General features: G+C 36.0%; 2 protein-coding genes across 4 annotated transcripts in view; both read right to left on the bottom strand.

The window, feature by feature from the left end:
• Nucleotides 1-23,161, bottom strand: part of LOC121798419 (DEAD-box ATP-dependent RNA helicase 21-like) — a 794,448-nt gene that overhangs the window by 622,372 nt on the left and 148,915 nt on the right. The gene's annotated exons all lie outside the window — the stretch shown is intronic.
• Nucleotides 8,138-11,025, bottom strand: LOC121798439 (trihelix transcription factor ASR3-like). 3 transcript variants are annotated; one of them, XM_042197444.1, is made up of 3 exons: nucleotides 9,977-11,025; nucleotides 8,933-8,974; nucleotides 8,138-8,638 (listed from the first exon to the last, which is right to left on the bottom strand). In XM_042197444.1, exons 1-3 carry the CDS (start codon nucleotides 10,653-10,655, stop codon nucleotides 8,364-8,366), a joined length of 996 nt encoding a protein of 331 aa, XP_042053378.1. In that variant the 5' UTR covers nucleotides 10,656-11,025; the 3' UTR covers nucleotides 8,138-8,363. The 3 variants fall into 3 exon arrangements, with proteins under 3 accessions (XP_042053378.1, XP_042053377.1, XP_042053379.1); XM_042197443.1 differs by having other exon boundaries at nucleotides 8,933-8,980; nucleotides 9,977-11,022; XM_042197445.1 differs by lacking the exon at nucleotides 8,933-8,974 and having other exon boundaries at nucleotides 9,977-11,021.

Genomic DNA, 23,161 nt, shown 5'->3' with positions numbered 1-23,161 from the left:
TTGGAGATGCAATACTAGCAGTTATATCCGAAGCTGCATTGTGTGAGGTTTCTGAGGTTGGAGTTATGCCGGAAGTTAGGGAAGCAGTACTAGTACCAGTACCAGAACCAGAACCAGAACCAGTACAAGAAGTTGGAGAAGTACCAGTACCACAAGTTGAATCTATAACAGAAGTTGGAGGAGGATATGTTGGAGAAGTAGGAGAAGTTGGAGGAGGAGACTCTCATACACACGTACCAGAGGTAATGAGTTGTGATTTACATAATTGATTTAGTACCTCATTTGTGATTTTGTGTACATTTGTGTATTGTAGGATGTACCTAGACCTTCATGTGTTGACCATTCCAATCCGATTGGTCCAAGTGTCCATGTTGATGAACCTGCAACTGAATCTGAATCTGTAGTTCACCAACCAGATTCGGACAGGGCAGGAGCATTTGTAGATGAAGACGTGTTCCAACCGGTCGTGGACGATGGGTGTCAACCACAGTTGGACATACGGGTAGACAATGAATTCTTTCCGATCGTTGAGGACATTACCCATGAATTGTTCATGTCCGAAGCTGACACCCATGTGCAAGAGTCAGCTCCAACTGAAGCAGCGTCTGAAGAACCCGTACCAGTTGTAGGGGAAGTACCCTAACAAGTTGTCCAAGATGATGTTTATTGTCCTTTTTTCGAGTATGTTCCCGACGGATATCATCTTCATAATGAGGGATATACGACTGAAGATGATGATGATGATGAGGTCGGCCATTTTATCTCGTTGGCCAACATGTGTCGAGACGAACAATTGTTTACCTCATACTACCAGTCGTTATGTCGGCAACAACAACCGGAACAGGAAGCGGGACAATAGTGGAGTGCGGAGTCGGAGACCAAACCACATGGGTCTGGACAGCAGACTGGTGAAGGCAGCGGAGGGTCCAAGAAAAGGCAAAAATATTCCCCTGTTGTGGAAAATATGAACTCTACGGATACAAACCCACTATACGAGCAAGAAACAGTGGATGAGCTACAAGATCTACAAGATCTAGAGGATTTGGAGGGGTTGCGTAGAATGGGTATCAAGTACACTCCGTTCAAGTTGACCAATGACCTTTCAGTTTGGAAGCTGGATGATATTTTTAAGGATCGAGATTTCTTTTACAAGGTCATGCGACAGTACGCGATAATGACGAGACGACGTGTGCATGTGAACAAAAATGATGGAAAGAGACTTCGTGCCATCTGTAAAGGCAAGGCATGCGATTGGTATATGCGTATGCAAAAAAGATCGAAACCCACAACAATACCGATTATGTGGTGGTGAATATGTAGAGGGATCATGCTCACACTTGCTCGCAAGTGTTTGATCAGAAATGGCTCACGGCCAAGTGGCTGGCTGAGCGTTACATGGAGAAAATCAAAGTCAATCCTCACATTCCATTGGCAGCTATTCGACAGTGTGTGGATGAGGAGTTCGAGCTGAAAGTTGGTAGGATGAAGGCATATCGAGCCAGAGACAGCGCATTAGAAGGCATCTTCGGGAAGGCGGGACTCCAATACCGGAGGTTGTTCTACTACAAAGCTGAATTGGAACGGACACACCCTGATTCAAGTGTGCACATACACTATGAGAATTTCAGGGATCCTGACACTACAGGCCCGAGATTCTTGAGGTCTTATTGTTGCTTGGGGCCTTTGAAAAAGGGTTGGATGCGTTTTTGCCGTCCAATTATCTTCCTAGATGCTTGTTTTCTGTGGGGTATGTATAGGGGCCAACTGATGACGGCCATTGGAATTGATCCCAACAATGGTTGGTGGCCTATTGCGTGGCCGGTGACTGAGGCAGAGAGCTACGCTCAATGGAAATGGTTTCTATCCTACCTAGCCGAGGACCTTTGGTTGCAAGACAATGCCCCTAGATACGTCATGTCTGATCAACAAAAGGTATGTGATTTGTGATTTCAGTATAACGTGTATACTTCAAATGTGATTTTTGAAATAATTATACTTTGTTTGTGATTTGACCTATACATTAATACTTCGATTGTGATTAGAGATATTTTACAAGTTATAGTTGTTTCTCGACTTCTTGTTACTGATGTGCTAATGGGTGTTGTGTTGTGTTTCATTTGTAGGGTCTTGCAAAAGCCATTGTTGAGGATTTCCCACAGAGCGAACATCGCTTCTGTGTTCAACACATATACAACAACTTCAAGAAGAGATTCATTTGGGAGAATTTTAAAGAAATGTTGTGGGAGCTTGCCTCGAGTACAACCCACGAGCAACATGTGGAGTGGATGGATGCATTGCGGATTATATATCCCCAAGCACATCAATACCTACTCGGTGTTGCTCCAAAAAAAAGGGTGAAGACATATTTCTCCTCACATGTCTGTTGTGATATTATCCTCAACAATATCTCCGAGACCATCAATTTGAAGATAGCAATTGCTCGAGAGTTGACCATTATCACCATGTCAGAGGAGATTCAGACGAGTCAGATGGAGAAGATTCAGATTAGAGGCCACTCGATCAAGACCTACGACCACACACTCCTACCCGTTATCAAAGAGATTGTGGACAAGTTGTACGTGAGGGCTTCTTCAAGGAGATCAACATGGAACGGAGAGGATTCGTACCAAGTGTCGGGACCGTCTGCCCAGTATGTAGTGAACATGCGTGAATTTACATGCTCGAGCAGATCATGGCAGCTGACTGGGATCCCTTGCACTCATGCTATCGCTACAATCAACAAGAATGGGCATGATGTATCGGACTACATCTCTCGTTATTATTTAAGGTCCACAATGTCTATTCTGTACGAGAATGTCCTCTGCCCAATCAATGGGATGGATAATTGGCCTAAGACTTCTGAAGTTGGATTTGAAATGGCGTCCCCAAAGACAAAGTGACAGCATGGACGGCCGAAGAAACTTAGGCGCGAAGAGCCCCATGTTCACCATCATGGGAATTGAGCTGAGTCACTAAGGCGAACCTTTGTACTGAGATGTAGATGGTGCGGACAAAAGGGTCATAACAGAAGAACATGCACCAATGATCCCCGTGTAGATGTCCGTACTGAAATTGGTCAGAGTTCGTCACAGGCTAGTGACCCACCTATGTCGGATACCGGTAACAGGGCAGAGTCATCCAACGCGCGTCAAAACAAGAGGTACTATTCATTACCAATATATGAATTCCCTACCTCTTGGGTGTCTATTTTAATTTTAATGTTTGTATGTTACAGACCAATCCAGCTCCTCGGGGACGGGGACGCGGGCGGCCTAGCACACGGCGGACTACGGACGAGGCCTCCAACAAGCAGCAAAACCAAGAGGTAGTAGTTAGTATCAATATATGTATTTCATTCCTACCCGTTGGACGTCAATTTGAACGCTTTGTTGTTTGTTGTGGATCAATCGGTTTAGGGGTAAAATGTAGACTACTTGATCAGTTTATCGCACAAAGCGAGTGTTAATTGTGCATGAATGCTGCTTGACCAAGGGCAACAAGGCCAAACTGATCAGGCTGTCGCAGAATGTGAAAAGGCCAAAAATCGGGTGGGTTGATCTAGGCAGTGATCAAGCAGTTAGACGGGGGACCACTGCATTCTAGAAGGGGGCACGTGTTGATGCGTAAGACGCAAGGATGAAGCCGAATCCCCATTCCGTTATTGAAGAACCGCTGCATTCTAGAAGTAGGGTACGTATCAATCGATGAGGCGCTCAATCCCAGCAAGGACCAATATTCGTTGCAAAAGTTGTTATCCTAGCTAGAGATTGCTGTGAGGAGCTTATAAATAGAGGATGCAACGCCATTAAAAAGACCCTTCCTCCCGCTTCTAGTTTAGCTTTTATTTTTAGTTTAGTTTCCAGTTCCAAGTTTTCCCCAGTTCCAAAGATAGCTTAGTTAGATAATAGCAATGGTTAGTTAGAAGAGAGCGACCGAAGGGAGCACAACAGAGAAATCAATATTTGTTCGGCGTTGTCTCGAGTTCCGACTGAGAGCTTCTCGGCTTTATTCGCTTTCCTACTTTCCAGTTTTGGTTGTTTAAGTTTAATTCTTTGTTGTTCCGTAGTTAAATAATCGATCTTTTTTGTATTCCGCATGTTCACAGTACTGTTCTGAGTTCTGAGTATAAAAACCGTAGTTATTTTATTTTCGGCATCTTGTCTACTGTTTCGATTTAGCTTCAACTTTAAAAATTTCGATCATGTGTTTAACTATGTTGAATGACAAAGTGATTTGTAGTTCCGAAGCATGTTTAGGTAGTGAGGTCTTTATTTGAGATTATCGCTTACTTGATCCGTCAGTTGTTTTCCAGCATGATGAGTTACTTGATCCAGTAGTTAGTTTACATTCCGCCTAGCTTAATCCAATAGTTAAAACTCCCAATTTAAAGCGTGGCAGCAACCGACCCCTATTCACTATTCACACACTCAACGCACCGGCTTCTCTGTGGGATCGACCCCGTACTTGCCGCTTTATTGTTAAAGTAGTGCACGTCTGGGAGTTATAAATATATTTCGGTGAAGCGAGAGAGAACGCCTTGATCTAGTGGCAACGACATTTACTAACTGATCCACCCAGACGGTTATCTTCCATATAACTTGATCCAATCTGTGCATATCGCTCTCTCATTTCCCACCACACACGTCGGATTAGGGCTCATTCGCAGCGCTGTGGCCGTCGAGGGGATCAGGATTGAGTAATCGTGTGGATGAAGATTGGGAAGAGATTGGGAAGATTGGGTGATGTATAAGTGTAAACAATGGTGTTGGTTTTTGTTTTTGTCAAACATTATGCTATTATGGTTTGTGTATGTATGAATACTCAGATAATATTTTGATGGGTTTTGACGGGCTGTTGTTAACAGCGTCTGTTAGCTATATAAATGGGGTATTGTGTATGTTGAACTAGTCTATGCTCTGCGTGTTATATTCAGCTATTTTGAACTAGTCTGGGTATCATATTTTAACCTTGTACATCGTGTGTTATTCCACACAAACTGTAGTACTTTAGTTGTGATTATAAAAGTCGAACATTTGTACTGACACAATGATTTTATGTATTGTGTACTTCATTCGTGATTTTATTAAAACGTATGGTACTTAATTTGTGATTTATTAAAAGGTATGACACTTCATTCGTGATTTATTAAAACGTCAACCAAATGTGATATATAATTGACTTATTGACTGAACTGAACAAGCAATTGTAACACTACATAACATGGGGAAGGAAAATGATTAAATTGACTGAACAACCCAGGAAGGAAAGAGTCAACATTACACAAGGAGAAAAATTACAACGCATAACAACAAAATTACAATCTTCATATTTCGGGACATTTTGGTGGCTTTATCAATATGTAACTTAAGACCTATGCACTCCTCAGTTTTCAAGCTCAATTTTAACTTCAGCTCTTCACATTCGTCAGTTTTCATACGCAATTTATCTTCAAGAACACCGTCCATAATTTCTTTGCATCGGAGTTGTTCTTCAAACTTATCTCGTTCGAGCTTGTTTTTTGAAAGTAAGTGTCTTGACTTGGGGAAAGACCCGCATCAACCCAGCGAAAGAATCTGCAATCATATTACTGCATAATTCATTCAAAATCATTACATTTCGTATTCGTAAAAGTTAAATGAAACATTTTCTTTATGATTGTACCATACCATACCTTCCATATCGGACAACGATAGTAACGTCGACCAAGATTAGCAGCCATCCTAGATATCACTAGCTCAGCCTTAAGATCATGATTACAGTTCACAATCTGTGGACGAGGTCAATCCCAATTGAAACTTGGCCCGAACGATTGAGAACTAGAAGAAGACATTGCAATAAGCACCTGAATTGAAAATTAAAACCCAAAACATATTAAAAACTTATACGCCATTATTTATGAAATGAAATCCCTAAAAATTGCACGACACAGCCTAACACACATAAACCCTAAATTGAATACAACCAAATTCAGCTGCAAAATTCACCCAAATTCAGCTGCAAAATCGACCCAAATTCACCTTACCGGTCACCGGTCAAAGTGCAAGTTACCTAAATTGCGATCTTATACATGATGAATTGAAAACTAAGTATACGACGGTAGGGAGCGCACGCATTAGATGAAAGAAAATGGGATGATGAATTGAAGTGCGAGAGGAGAAATGAATTTCAAACCCTTAAAATATAGAGAGAAGTACACAGCTTGGGAAAGATCAACTTTGATTTGACAAAAGTGTCTGGCTAATGTCTGCGAGTCGTGTAGGTGTGTGCAGAGTAGGCCTGGAAGTTGCGGTAATATGACTGAAATGCCCTTCAAGGCATTTGGGTATATTGGTCCGAAAATTGGCTACAAATACAAGATATGTGATTATGTTTAAGGTTAAAGTATTGTGGCGATATTTTTTTTGTTAGGGCCTGCAGTATCACAAATGGAAATATTATGGACTTTTTATGTAGTTCACTCTTTAGTAAAATAACTAATGAAGATACAATTGCATTTGATACTTTGCTATAACTCAAAAGGCAAAACTTGTGCAAGACCTTTACATGTATTGAGTGCTAATATCTGGATTCAAGAATTTAAGTGATGATTCAACCACTTCAGCCACCAAAAAAAAAGAAAAGAAAAACTGAAGAAGAAGAGCACCAAGAGTAGTACTGGAAGTAAAGACGGCGTCAGCAGTTGCAAGGCATTAATGGCTGCAAATGATAGGCAGACATGCTTATCCGAGGACCCGAATCATTGTCTCAACAACGATCAAACCAATCCACAAACTACACTTACATTTTGTAGGAACAATAATGATTATTGTTGATTCTAATTCAGTGTACAAGCTTAGTAGATCAATTTATTGAATTTCATTAGAAGCAACAAAACCTATAAATAAAATGTTTGCACAGATTCAAATGAACTATAAGGCATAAGCTCAGGCCACGGGCAAGGAACTCACAGTGATGTTCTGATAGAATTCACCAATATTGCCTTCTTTGACGCAAGAAGATGGCTGTCTTAAACTCTCCGAGATCAAGCACACTCACTTTTCAGCAAGGCCATTCATTTTATCACTAGAATCATTTTCTGTCATACAACTTCTTTCACTTAGTTTTCAACCGTCAACATAATGAACTTTGATGATATGAAACGCTGCCCAATCTCTGCTCATAAACTGAGTTGCCATCACTAAGGTCAATAACGGGTGGACATGGCTAGCTCGTCATTATCCAACAACAACACGGTCTTGATTGGCCGCGCGTATTGAGACCTCTTTGCCAGCCTAGGACTGCACTCTGATTTCACTTTCCATAACTCTCTTAATTATATACTCCTATACTACTATTGAAACCTTTAAATAAGACAATATCAATCTCACATTCAATATAAAGACCATTTTTTTTAATAATAATTCAGTGCTCAATCAATCAATCCATCAACTTTTTTCCATTCAATACATACTAACCTGATGTTTTCATTAACTGTTAACTAGGATTTGCCATCAAACAGAATAACAGAGTGCTTACTAGTATTTCAATCTAGAGCACTTATAACTTAAAAGCAATCAACATACTGAAAATTCTGGAAAGTAACAAACTTTGTAAAGCCCCGCTAAAGATCAAGAATCACACTGAATACAAAGCCGTTACAGATACTCTGCCATAATCAGGGGATATATCCAAAGATTTTTATGAGAAAATGTCCTAAAATAAGAGGAGATGCTGAATGAGCATATTGAAATCCGAACCTAACTACTCATTCCCAGTGGTTGTGAGATTTGACGACAAGATGAGAGTCAAGACTATGAAGCAATAGTAAACCGAAATTATTGAAAACATAAATGGAAGCTGTTCGCCTTTGGTTCATACACACAAGTATCTAATATAAACATATACCTCTCTCTTACCAGATTTGATGATCAAAGATTGTTAAAACCAATATTTGTATGCAAGAGTTCCTGAAATATTCTCTGCTGTATTTTATCTTGAATGTAGGAAGATTTATGTCAATCAGTTTAGTTGATTCATAGATTCAATTGAAGATTAATAACCTCAATTTTTGCATTTTTTTGCCATCCATATTCCTGAGCAGAAAGATAACGCGCAGCTTGGGAGTAAAAACTAGTATTTAATGGCATACAAGGAAACAGCTAGTAAATGGAGTAGTATTATACACTGAGAAGAGAAGAAGAGACTCCCAAAATTTATTACAATAAATAAACCTATAAAACAGTATGCAAATCTCAGCTCTAAAGCTAACAAGGATAAAATGACAAAAAGGGCTGTTTTATTGATTGGCAGTTGAAGAAGCAAATTGTTGAATTGTATAGCTGAAGAAAAAGGAATCTGTACATGGGCAGCAGCAGCAGCAGCAGCTACAATTTGTCTGCAATTCTTCCAAGTGCATCGGCAAGTTTACTGAGGACTGTTATGAAGCTATTAACATGGACGTTTCGCTGCTCTCGATCCAACTCAAGATGAGTGTTGTGAGCTTCTAGCTGCGACTGCAGCAATCGTCCGTTTTTCTCCAAAGCTTCAACCAGCTCGTGGTGAACCTCGCTCTCTCCACCTCCATCACTTGCATATCGCTTTCTTTTCCTTCCTCCTTCATTCTTTCCTTCCGAACCACCTGCTTTCTCCTTATCTCTCCCTGCAAAATCATACACAGCGATTATCAACTATGCTTAACATCTCCCATCAAGTTGATATTATATGTTCACCACTTCATACACACTTTCAATAGATATTGCTTCTTCATAAAGCCAAATTATATCCAAAAAGATGACCAAATAAGATTAAAAGTAAAACCAAATATTCATATGAATGAGTTGGTCTGTACGATTGAGAAAACCTTCTATGCCTCATCCAACAGTCAATCTGACCAAAATAAGTCTACTGTCATGCAAGAAGAAACAGTAAGACTGTGCAGGCGAGGAGAAAGTACCTCGACCAGGGGATTCTTGACGAAACGATCCACATTGTTTCTCTGCAACTTAAAAAAACATATACTAACCATCAAGCATTGACAGATAAACAAACAACTCCACAATTAATCTATATTTGATTCTTAATGCCGCTTAGTTTAAGAATCCTCATTTAAGGATAACTGTGAGCTCATCCACATAGATATGGCTCCACAAAACATTCTTAGATAAAATATGGAACACAATCGCCTCCTTCTAATTCTGATATACAGACTAGAGCAAGTAAATCCCTGTTCCCCCAAAAGCAAAGTAGAAAAAAGGTGCCAAAATAAAATAGAAATGGAGCAAAATAAGTCCATAGATATAGGCACACTCTCACATATGTCTCTTAATCATCAGACATTATATGTCTATTCTCTGCAGGATCGATAATCACACACCACGTATCAGTGTATCCCAACTAAACTATTTTAAAATATTCCATCAGTTCAGCCTAAAAAAACAGTTTCTTTCCATACATTAGTATAGGGTTGGAACGGTACGATTTACCTCGCCGAAATGGCCATACCGCATACCGTATCGTACCGTGCAGTATGACAAAAAACCATACATTTACCGTACCGCTTTTGTCGGTATACCGCAATTGCGGTATACCGAAAAGTCGGTATACCAAAATTTAGATATCGTTACCGTACCGCTTTTGTCGGTATAACGGACCGTGATTTCCGGTATACACCGCAATTGCGGTATGATGCGGTATAACGCGATATATACAAAATGCATACCTTTACCGTACCTAAAACTGTCGGTACGGTATAATACCGAAAATTCGATATTTTAGATATTATTTCGATATGGTAAGAGCGGTATTACGGTTTTCTCAGCCCTACGTTAGTAGCAAAGTAGGAGTAGAATTTTTTGCACCAATACACTGAAGCATAAGACGAAACTGAAAATATCCTATCACAATATATCATCACATGTTTCGATCACAATAATCAAGGAGCATAATCTACTTCAAAAGATGGGAGAAAAAGAGAGACAATCTTGGCATCACCAGTTACCTGAAATCGGCGTTGGCGCGGGGATATCCTTAACCGGAGTCTCCCTGTTCTGTTCGGAGCTCCGACCCGTCTCCTCCTGACCCGACTGCTCGAAATCTGAGAAAAGCCCATCGTCCGCCGCCGTGCTCCGCCCGCTGTCAAACAACGCCTCCGGCTCCTCGTCCGCGGCCTCCGCCACCGGCCCAGGCGCCAAGGCCAAGCGCAGCACATCCTCCTCTCCGCCGCCGCCGCCGTCAAGAATATCATAAATCTCCCTATCGAAAAATCCAGGCAATTTCCTCTCTCTCCTCAAATCATTCCTCATCACCCAATACGACTCGGTCTCCTCCTTTATCTTCGACTCCCACTCCTTTATCTTCTTAAAATCCCCTGCCAAATTGCTCCATCTCTTCCGGCACTGGACCGGCCCCCGGTTCACCCCGTGCCTCTTGCAGTAGGACGAAATCGACGCCCACTTCGGCTCTATCTGACCCGACCCGAACGCAGACCCGGAAGCCCGCCCCCTCCTCACCCGATTTTCCGCAACTCTTTTGCCCTGAATCAGCACCAGGATCTCTTGCCTCGTCCACCGTGGGAGCCGGGCCGTTTTGCCCCCTTCGTCGCCGGCAACGGCGCCATCACCGGAGGGCTGACGGCCGTCAACGGGCACCGTGCCTAAACTCAACTGCTCTAGCGCCATCCCAAAGGTCACGTGACTTCCACTTTATAAACTTTTGTATAGTTTCAAAGTCACGTGAGAATTGGGAAACGGCGTTTAATTTTTAACGGCCTTTTCCTTGTGTGGAGAGGATGGCTTGGGGAAGAGAGACTTGTCTTTTTCTTTTCTTTTTTTTTTTAAAAGAAAATTATTTGGGTGGACTAAGAAGGGAGGAGAGAGAGACCCTTAACAAGAGAACTATGATAATTTTATTGGGGTTTGATTTTGAATTAGTGATGATGATCGTGATTAGGCTTATCTTTACTTTATTGTTAGGGCTTATGAATGATACTAAATTCAATTATTATTGTTATAATGAGGTTACTTTCTCTCAAGTTGAGGATATACTATAATTTAAGGGAGTAATTGACTAAATCAAATCTTGTCATACTAGTATTTGACAGTCACTTTCCTTTCATGAAATTTCTAACCATACGCGTTTTAGTTCCCAATTTTACTTTTACTATTTATTGTTATGCTTTTTTACTTGGTAAAACTTTGCCACATATATTCTTTTATAAATATATTTTATAATTAAATCAATTTGATTCTCTAATCAAGAATTTTATCATTTCATTGTACTACATCTCAATTTAAAAATTCATAGACCAAGAAGGATAACGATTTTTGATATATTATGGATGGAACCTTATCCTAATTCAACCTAAGTAAAAATTAGCACCACTCTTTTCCACCTTTCAAATCTTAAAGAATCATTAGCCACATAATTTTTTTGATTAATGCCAATAAATGGCCCCCCACTAGAGAGAAAGGGCCACTTTTGGTTGTTTGAAGTCTTTGAGCAAATGGCATTTACATATATGGGCTGATATGGCCACAATTGCCCCTTATTCAATTACTTTATTAAAATCCACTTTTCTTTTTTGGGGCTGCATATGCTCCAATAAAATTAACACTTTGACATTATGATCAATATCTAATATTTTGTTTTGTATTTACTAGATGAAAAAAATATTATATGTACAAACATAATACTATAATTTAAAATATTGTACGATTAAGATAGTCCTATTTGGGTGTTATTATAATGATGGGGGCATTAAGAGGAATTCAGATTCAGTATATTGTTTTGGTTGGTTGAACTTATCTCACAAGTTTGTCTATATTAAGGGTAGGGGGTTAGTAAAATGTCATATTCTTAGTTGTGATAATGTGGGGACCAAGCTCTACCAAATGGGATTGCCCACTTTTATGGATCATCACATTAATTTGGAGTAATACTATTACTGTAATGCCAACTCAATGACTTTTAGTTAGGGTTGAATTTTTATTTATTTTTTTGAAATTAATATAACTGAACCAAATCGGAATAGTATTATATTTTCACAATATTTTTGAAATCTTATTTTTGTTCAATTTTCTTTTAAAAGGAGTGCATATTATAAGAAATGATGTAAGTATATGGAGTATTACGTATTTAATTTATGTTAATTCCCGGCAACAATTGATGCGTTTAGTTTTATTTAGTGTTGGGCCTTTGTCCTCCAAAAGAGTCTGGTAGAAAATCGAAATTTATTGGGAGTAACATTCTCATTTCTTGGGCACATAATTTTGTGGTTTGAGACTGGGTTTTCAGAACAAAAAGCATGTACTAAAATCAAAATTAGTTGATCACTTTCTCAATGACATATTTTGAATACAAAATGATCACCTGATCATAGAGTGAAAAGTGAAAACTTTAGAAATTAAATTCCACTTCCTTCATTTGATAGGCATATGTTTTGGGAATTCAAACTGTCCATTTATAATTTTTGTAGTCCAATATTACAAGGCCTACCGGAGATGTAATTTACCTGCTGATAATCTTAATTCAAGTTATGCTACTTCTTGTTGTAAAGATATTCCATCAAAAACAAATAGAGAGTTTTGGATAGTAGGCCGAGAGCAGTTTTTTTTTATAAATACTAATAGAAAAGAAAAGCTGCACTTTTTTTTATTACTACATATAGCAAAAAGAATAATTGTTGCACAATTTTGGTGAATTATTTTCGATTGGCATGCTCCTAAGTCCTACATGATATAAAACGTGGAATTGTGGAGGAGTTTGAGTAATGGTGTAGTGGGTTCATGATCATGAGGGAGATAATGTGAATCATTTTGCCTTCTGACCTTTTTTGTAACCATTGTTGAGCAAAATAGTGGCTTATTCTATGATTTTCTACTATGTCTTAACTTGTGCTTATAAAAGATATGAAGTTATAGATGGAAAACACAATGGCGGAAAATCATCTCCACACTTTCTATATATATAGTAGCTTGCCTTTGAGGATCATTATGTTGCTCAATTCTTGACTCAAAATCAAGTTCGCTGCAATCTATGATTTTGAGGTATTTCTACTTTATATAAGCAACATTGTTTCATTTTCAGGGACGATACATTGACTGTGTGCACTACAGAGGCTATCTCATTTACAGAGTGAGAGTTACATCAACATGAGTTGATTTCTTCAACTCTAACAAAGGTTAACTCATATACAAGTATACAACAATATATCTAACAAAACAATCCACAACAATTTTAATGAATCGATTGTATTGTATCGATGTATACATAATCACAAAAATGGCTGTATTCGTGACATATAGTACGAACAACATTTTGTATAAAGTAAGTTATGGATGCTATTAATTGGAACGTCCCAAAATAAGTGATACACTTTATTTTGATAAAAAATATCTTTTATTTTAGTTTATATTTTATTCTCTCTTAATTCTTTTTTTCATAATTTACTATTTTTGTACTTAATTTATTAAACGTCACTTGACTCACTTCCTTGATTTTCATGCTAAAAACGAATGTATCAGCTAAGTTCGAATTTACTAAAAAAACAAGGACACAAAAATTGAGACGCATTTACTAGCGTTTGGATTTTTTTAAAAAAATAACTATAATTAGGAAGTTGCTAAAAATAAAAAATGATATTTTTATAGGACGGATGGACTATGGAGTACTATATAGTATATTTACTTGAAAATGAACTCCTTTAGTTTCTCATTAATAGTTGTAATTTGCTATTTGTGACCATTTGTGAATAATTAGCTCAATTGCTTTTTAGACAGTGTTATAATGGATTTTATATTCTACTAATTGTAATTTATTTATATTTTATTAGTATAGAACTAATATACCTCTGTTTTGTGTTGCAAGTGGTTGATTTCTTTATGCATAAAATTCAAAAGAGAAAAAAAAATAATAAAGTACTACAAAAGATAAAATGTGTTTAACGATGGAATGGAGCACATAAGTACTCCCTCCATCCCAAGTTACTTGAGTCGTATTCATTTTTGGATTGTCCCAAGTTACTTGACTCATTTCTCTTTTTAGCTAAAAACAAAACATCTAATCACACTTACTTTATTCTTTCTTTTACTTTACTCTATCTTCTTTGTCTTACTTTATTCTCTCATCTACTTTATTTAATTCATTAAACATAACTTTCTTAAATCACGTGCCGAAAAGAAACACGTCAAGTAACATGGAACGGGGGGAGTACTTCTTAAAATTATTCTTTAACTACTAAATTCAGAACCGAGTTAGAGAGTAACTGCCCAGTCAATAATTATTCTCACAAACAATAGGCGGCCAAGTAAACAAACATATGCTGACACACTAAAATTCATTTAATCTTTAAGCTGGAAATGTAAAACGTCTAGTCGCTGGATAGATTCCAAAAGTAAATATTATGTCACATCAATCAAATCACTAGCCTAACTAGGCTATTGTCTCTTGTAGCAACCGTGGAAAAGAATACAAAAATAAATTTACATTAATTGGAACTAGATACTCCTTCCGTTTCTTCATATTTGAGACAAAATTTTTCAGTACGGAGTTTAAGAAAGAGATATTGAATGTGTTAAATAAATAGATAAAAAAGTAAGACAGGAAAAAAAGTAAAGAGAATAAAGTAGAAAGTGAATAAAGTAGAGATAATAAAGTAAGAAAGATTAAAGTAAGAGAGAGAAAAAAGTTACTATATACGGAAATGACTCAACTTTGAAAGAACTTCCAAAAATGGAAAAATGACTCAACTATGGAGAAACGGAGGGAGTACTTAACAATATAAGGCCATCCACAAGGCATCCCTTAGTCGTCTCTTATCTCGTCCCGTAGAGACGAGACGGATAAGAGACGGCGTTGCAGCCTTCCGTCTCCATCCCGTCCCGGAGGGACAACTCACGAGACGTCTTGCCACGCGCGTTAGCGACGCGGCGAGCTCCGGTTCGTCGTTTTTATCCGAAAAAATGTTTTTTTTTTGTTTTTTTTTTAAAAATTCAGGAAAAAATCAAAATTTTAAAAAAAATCCCAAAAAATATACAAGCAGGTTATAGGCGTTTTTTGCAAATTTTTAATTTTTAAGCCTCCAATCACTTCTATAAATATCAAATCATTCCCACAAATTAATCCACCATAAAAATATTTTTTTTATTTAAATTATGTATTTTTAATTTTTTTAGGATTTTATTAATGAGGTTTTTAATTTTTTTAGAATTTTAAGTTGTAATTTTATTTTATTTAATGAAGTGTGTTTTTATTAATTGAATTTGTTGGAAATAAAAATAAAAAATGAAATTGAATGAATAGTTAAGGGATGAGATGGTTAAGAGACGGATAAGAGATGGAGGGTTGCATGTGATGTCTCTTAGTTAAGAGATGGAGTAAAAAGTATAATGGAGCCCATAAATAGTTAAGAGATGAGACGGGTAAGAGACAGCGTTGCGGATGGCCTAAGCGGTAGACATATGTGATAAACTACATAAATAAATTGATGGAGAATGAAATAGAAGTATTTTAGTTATTAGCTTATTTCAATCACATTTTATTTTACTCCTTCCGTCCCTAATAATTTGTCACCATTTGACCCGGCACGGGTTTTAAGAAATGTAATAGAAAGTGGGTTGAAAAAGTTGGTGCCATGTGGGTCCTACTTTTATATATTAGTTTTATGATAAAATATGAGTGTGAATGAGTTAGTGGAATGTAAGATCCACTGCAAAAAATGGTAAAAGTGAAAGGTGACAAATTTTTAAGGAGGGACAAAAAAGGAAATGTTTGACAAATTTTTAGGGACGGAGGGAGTAATTATTTGTACATTTATTCATGACGTTGATACCGTTCTTTTGTTAATAAATTTTTAGCTTGTTACCTAGTTTATATATAGGTGATCATTTGTTAATGTATTTTGGAGTTACACTAGATTTTAGAATGAGTTGTTAGGTGAAATAAGTAAGAGGAAAAAAATACGGAGCATCTGAATATTTTAATAAAGATAAATGAAAGAGAGATATTTTTAAATTTAGAAAGTGAACATTTTGAGTGAAACGAACTTTAAAAAAGATGGACATATTGAATATGATAATGTAGTACTAAACAAATATAGTACTACTCCCTCCATCCCTCAAGAATATGCACTATTTTTTAATCTGTCCCACAAGAATATCACTTTCTAATTTTGGAAAGTCTTATCTCTCTATTCTCTAATAAGGTGGGACACATTATCTACTAACAATACTTTATTTATTTTTCTCTTTATCTCTCTCTTACTTTACCAATTTTACATTAGAGCATCCGCAGCGGTAGAAGGTCGGCGTCCGTTCGTCCATGCCAATGGCGCGGCGGAACACTGCTCACCGTTGCGCTCTTGCCGCTAGCGTGGCGCTGCTCTTAGCTAAGAGCACGTCCGTGCCAACGAGCAGCTGACGTGGCGGCTCCTGATTGACCAACGACAAATCCGTTGGAATTAAAATTTTTTAAAAGAAAATCAGATTTTAATTAAAAATCCGATTAAAAATAAAAAAAATATTTTCCCACTTCCCAAACCCACTTTTAATTTATTTTTCAATTTTTTCCCCAAAAAATACACATTTTCATCTACAAATACCCCCACTTCCACAAAAAAAAATTCACACTACACTACACAATTCTCATCTAAATTCTCTCATTTTCATTCTTACAATTCTCAATCTTTCTTTCACTCTTAACAAAAAAATGTCCGGCTCCGGCGATCACTCATCCGACTCCCACGGTTGGAACCACGAATGGTTCGGTTCACAACCATTTCCTAGTCTGGAAACGGAATTTTTGGCCCCTCCTCAAACCCAAAGTTCGCAAGCTCCGGGTGGCTACCGGCCTTACCCGGTCGATGACCAAGATGCCCCCGATGGACAATACGGGTGGGCACCCGAACCACCCGTACCTAGAGCGGGAGGGAGCGGCGGCTATCAAACTTCTACTCTTCCTACTCGTGGTGTCCGCACCCCGTACACTACGGGGGAGATGGAGCAATTATTCAAAGCATTTTTGTCTATCTCCGAAGATCCGGAGATTGGCACGAACCAATCCGGGGACCATTTTTGGTGGCGCATCTGTCGCCGGTACAATGAAAACCGACGGCTGGAACAATCAAGCGCAACGAGAGTATGGTACGCAATGCCATATACAGAGCAAACGAAGAAATCCAAAAGCTACAGGGGTATTACCTCCAGGAAGAGCGGTCGGCGGGGAGCAGCCGAAGCGAGGTCGACATCATCAGTGTTGCGTTGGCGACCTACCAATCCCAACACTACAAACCGTTCAAGTACCTCAATGTTTGGCAGGAGGTGCGTGGGCATGCGAAGTATAGGGGAGGCGTAGCATCCTCCTATAGCTCCTCAGGCAAACGGTCGAGGTCGGTATCCCTATCCGACGCCGGCTCCGATGAGGTGTCCACCTAGTTCGCTGGAGCTAACTTGGGTAGCCCCGACGCCGGCCCGAGTAGTTCCCAACGCCTGCCGCAAGGAAGGAAGAAGTCGACGGCCAACCGCCGTCGCGCCGTGACTCCATCCGCCCCCGCTCCCGCTCCCTTTGTGCCACCTCAACCCCCCACCAACTCGTTGTGGGTGGTTTTGGCCCAACTCAATTTGGCCGATAGGTCAAATATAACCCCCGAGCAACTTCGCTCGCATGTGGCAATGATACGAGGTCTCCAAAGAACGTTGGGGGTAGAGCCGGATGAATAGTATTCCACAGGGGTATTTTAGCCTTTAATTATGTATTTTTTATTTTTAGGTGTTTAATTATGTAATTTTTAATTTTTAGGATTTTAATTATGTAATTTTTAATTTTTAGAATTTTAATTATGTAATTTTTAATTTTTTTTTGTAATTTGTAATATTATTCCGGGTATTTTTAATACATTTTAATTTTGTGAAAATGTTTTTATTTAAATTGAATAATAGAATGATGGGACCCTTGAGCTTGTCCTTGCGGAAGAGCACGGATGTGGGTGTTGTGCTCTTGCCTAAGAGCAGAGAGTAAAAAAGTAATAAAAGTGGGTCCGGGCCCACATCCGTACTCATTGGCAAGAGCACGGATGAGGATGCTCTTAAAACTTATGCGGACCTCAAAGTGCATATTTTTTGGGGACTTAGGGAGTGCTAATTAAGTTAGGGTGTGTTTTCTCTTCTCATGTGTTCTTCCTTATATTTATTTAATAAAATAATACTTCATATAGAGTTTCACTCTTATTTTGCATTGTCTTTTCACATTATTTTAAATTTAAATCAGCCGATCAGATATTTTAATGGTAATATTATTTTTATGAACACCTAAAAAATAATACTAGTACTGTGAGATTTTTATGGCCTAGCATTTTCAAGTACTGACATTAATAGGATATCAACACTTGCTTTAGAAATTTATAAGATTTTTTAAGAGTTTAAAATGTTTCGAAGCTTTATAAAGATATAATAACATGATACTCCTAAGAACTTATAAATTGTCAAAGTGTTAAAATAATTATGATTATAAATAAGAAAAAAAAATAATGATTCCAGTATAGCGCCAGATAATAAGATCACGTTCTTTTACTCTGGATTGTAGATAATAATTTGAGCCATCTTCAATAGATTTTCAAATTGCTTATTTCAAAAAATGAAACCCTCAAATTGTTTATTTTTAAATTGTTTATTTTTAAAAAATGAAAACCCTTCTTATTGTATATAATAATTTGAGCCATCTTCAATAGATTTTCAAATTCTTTATTTCAAAAATTGAAACCCTCAAATTGTTTATTTTTTAAAAAAATGAAAACCCTTCTTATTGAATAATCATAATACTTCCTAAAATTGAAATTTTTTATCAATGGAGAAACGCCCTTTTTATCTTATTTTAAAGTAAGTATCATAGTATTAAATAATACTTCCTCGTCTTTCTATATATGAAACATAATAAGGGACAATGGAGATTTGTAATTTTACTCTAACCATTATATTAAACTAAAACTTAAAAGAATATTCTCTAAATATTTGTTTTACTCGCAAACTTTCAAAAATAATTTGAATTTGCGTTAGTGTGAACCTATATGTTTTACTCAAAAACCTGAAAATGAAATTGATTTTGGAGTAACATCTCATCCAACAATTATAACTAGGATTGCATCTCATTTGGAACGATGCACCGTATGTTCACTTCAACAGCTCATCTTTTGCAATGTCTATTAATTACCCAAGCTCGATTCTTAATTAAGAGTAACTACACTATTTAAAAATACATTCAAATTTTTTGTTTCTACCGTAAGGAACTTCATCAAATACGTATATAATTAGATCACAACGACACTTCAACTTTAAAATAAAAAACTCCAACAAATTGAGATCAGAAGACGGATTTTCTTGTACTTTTATTATAGCAAAAATGGTTGCAGTTGTGTTCATAGGTTAATTTTTTTATTTTAATAGAAAGGATTAATTATTTATATACTTTTTGCTTTTCGAACAAATATAAAAGTCATTGTTTATACTCCAATGGAAAGCAACTTCAATTTAATTTGGTTCCTGGTTTTGTCGCTACTCTCTCTTTTTTTCTGGGAAATGTAATTCCCATTTCCAATGGACTACACTACATCCTAATCTACATATTCTATATGTTTATTTATCAAATAATAGTTTTTTATAAAAAAAAACAGTAACCTTTAAAAAAATTCACAGTGAGAGAAAGCTTACAAAAATATTCTTTAATAAAACTTAATAATTCAAAACATTATTTTAAAATAAAGAGTGAACTACAAAAATGATCCTTGGATTATGGGTTTATCTTGCTCATAGTCCATGGACTTTAAAAATATCGCCAGACAACCCTGGACTAAGAGTTTATCTCAAAATTGGTCATTTTGGCCTTTTTTCATCTGAAAATGTCCTTTTGGGGTGCTGTGCAATTTGGTCTTTTTACACTTTTAAGTATTTAAATCTGATATTATTTCAGTGATGTACTAAATCTGATATTATTTCAAAATTATCATTCTTCTTTCCTTTTGCCATCCTTTATTTTGTTTCTTTATTTCAATATTAAATTTAATTTTATAAAATAAATTTTAAATTTTAAATTTTTAAATATCAATAAATTTTTTTAATTAAAACTATTAATTCATGGACATTATAAATATTGATTAACACTATTAATTTTTATTATTTAATATAATATTCAGCTGAATTGAAGAAGTACATAAAAGTAATATTAATCATGATGGAAATATAAGGGCTATTCTAGTTAGCCTTCGTTCGGTTGTTATAATTGCTTGTGATAAAATATTATGAAGTTGACTAAAAATTTGAGACTACTATTATTCTACTATACACCATCCATTCCAAAATTATAGTCTTTTTTTGTCATTTTTGTTCATCCCACAAAATTAGTTCATCTTTGTGTCGCTATAATAAGTCTGTGTGTCGCTATCCATTATTTCCTAATACTTACCCAATTGAAGTATTTATATAGGAGTATTTTTGTTTAGATTTTCTAGTTGATTTTGATTGTTTTCAAATAAATAAACGAAAATTATAGTCTTACATTAGATGCATATTTATTTTAGAATAAATCGTGTTATATGATCTATTTATGATTTAAACTATTAAATATTGATTAATACTAAGTTGGCGTCGACATACCTTATTGATTAAATATTAGACACTATCAAATATTGATAAAACTATTAATTTCGTTATTTAATAATTTAAGAATTAATAAAAAATTATCGATATTTAAAAATCTAAATTTAAATTTAATTTTATAAAATTTAATCTATTATTAAAATAAAGAAATAGAGTGGAGGATGAAAAAGGGAAGAAAAATGATAATTTTGAAATAATATCAGATTTAGTACATCACTGAAATAATATCATATTTAAAAAATTAAAAGTGTAAAAAGACCAAATTGTCCAGCACCCCAAAAGGGCATTTTCGGGTGGAAAAAAGACAAAATGATCAATTTTGAAATAAACCCTTAATCCAGGGTTATCTGGCGATATTTTTAAAGTCCAGGGACTATGGGCGAGATAAACCCATAGTCCAGGGACAATTTTTGTAGTTTAGTCTAAAATAAATGAACGTCAGTTGTACGTATATACTCCTATATATATAGAACTCAAAAACCCAATTAAAAAGTGGAAACACAACAACCCAAAAGTCACAGGAGAAAAATAAGTGTATGGATCTAAATTTTATGCATATGTTTATACTTGTGAAGTGTGACACAAACTAAAATCAAATGTAATTCTTCCATTGGTTGATCCGTTCAACCTGCCCTTTCTCACATTAATTCTCTCTCAATATTAAGAAAGAGTGTTGATAAGAGTAAATTAGCATAATCTTAACTGAATAAGATACCAAATGGATCTCCAATTAAAACTTTATTATTCCATTCATTTACTACAACTTTTTATTGATCTAGTGTTAACAGTTGTACAAATATAAATATGATCATATCGTTTGAAGTGTGAAAATGTTGAAATCTGAATTATCGATCTACTCCACATACGATATCTTTTGAAGACGAACATGTGACTCGCTAACCAAATGCGTACTAAAAATTGTACTATACATTTTGGTAGTTGGCCTATTATTTTGTTTTTATTTTACTTTTGCTTTTCTCCCCGCAAGATGTTTAAGTTTTCAATGAGTAACAAATTCCATTTCAATATGTCGAGTTAAAATAATTTTATAGCAAAAGCGAGTACAAATTAATTACAAGTAATTAGAGTCAGAAATGAATATCTAATTACTAATCTCTTACTTTACTTTTTCTTATTTTATTCTCACTCGTATTTTCTTTATCTTCATTTATATTCAACTACAACTGAATATAGAGAGTACTGATAAATATTTATTATTATACTTCATCCGTCAATAAAGAATGGTATTGATAGTTGATGACGTGACTTTAACGTAAAAATTGAAACAGAAAGAAAGAGATTAAAAAAATATGGTTTAGATATTGTTAGTAAATTCGAATTACTATTTATTACAGAGGTAAAAACTTACTATGTGTAAAAATTGATTTTTGGTGGATAAACTAAAATAAAAAAATAAACTAAACAAAGAAACGAATGATTTAAATTCGTTTGTCACGGTTATATAATGGGGAGTATACTGTACAGCAATACAAATATCTACTCAAGTAGTGATTTATCTAGGGTGGGTCCGTCGGTACGATTGCTATACATAGGTTATTTAATGAGTAATGATCATTTATGAGCAATTTTTATTGCTGCGAGATCTGCTCTGTTGCCAATTTTTTATGAATAATTTTTATGAATAGTAGTAGTGGTGAGATAAAGAGTAAATAAAATACTTTACCGTTCATTAAAAATATTTTACTTATTGACATGAATTTTGTTACCAAATTGATAAATTGTGTGAAAGAATAAATTGTTTGAAAGAAAGAAAAAGGCGTAATAGAGAAAAGGATAAAAAGGAATGACATAACTTTCATTTCTAAGTTTATGAATAAATAAAAATAAAATATGAGATTGTTTATTAATAATTGGAGCTGAGTGCAATTATTATGACACAAGTAGAGATAGGATGATATGATTGTACTAAAATGACAACCCTAATTAAAATGATAACCTATTACTACCACCAATGAAGAACTTTAGATTTATGAGCAGATTCAACTTAGTCTGCCACGTGGCAGACTTGCTTGAATATGAACGACGGATTGCATGATTATCTTTGATTTCGTATCATAGATTGTTTGGAACAATATGTCGAGTTGCTTGCCTATGTATTGCAGATTGCTTGGAACAATATGTCGAGTTGCTTGCCTAGGTTGTCATTTTAACCATGTTGTCACCATATTGTTCTAATTTCGAATCACAGATTGCTTAGAATCATATGACGAGTTGTTTGTGTTAGAATATGGAAACCAAATATTGTAACTAAGGAAAGGATCATGTAATTAATATGTAATTGATAGCACCCAAAATTAGGGGATTCTTTACCTTATGTAAATTAGGGCAATCCTCTATATTAAGAGGATTGCTATAGAGGATTGCCCCATCGATGAATATGACACATAAAATCATCCCAACAATGTCTACTGCTTCTTCCCTCTCGGTTATCCAATTAAACATGGTATCAGAGCAGGTTGAACAATAGGGATTCAGAATTTAACATCATCATCGTCCAAATACCAATCTCGAACCCCGGCCAA

This window comes from Salvia splendens, chromosome 4 (genome assembly GCF_004379255.2).
Source record: "Salvia splendens isolate huo1 chromosome 4, SspV2, whole genome shotgun sequence".
NCBI lineage: Eukaryota > Viridiplantae > Streptophyta > Magnoliopsida > Lamiales > Lamiaceae > Salvia > Salvia splendens.
This window is presented reverse-complemented; position numbering and strand designations above follow the sequence as displayed.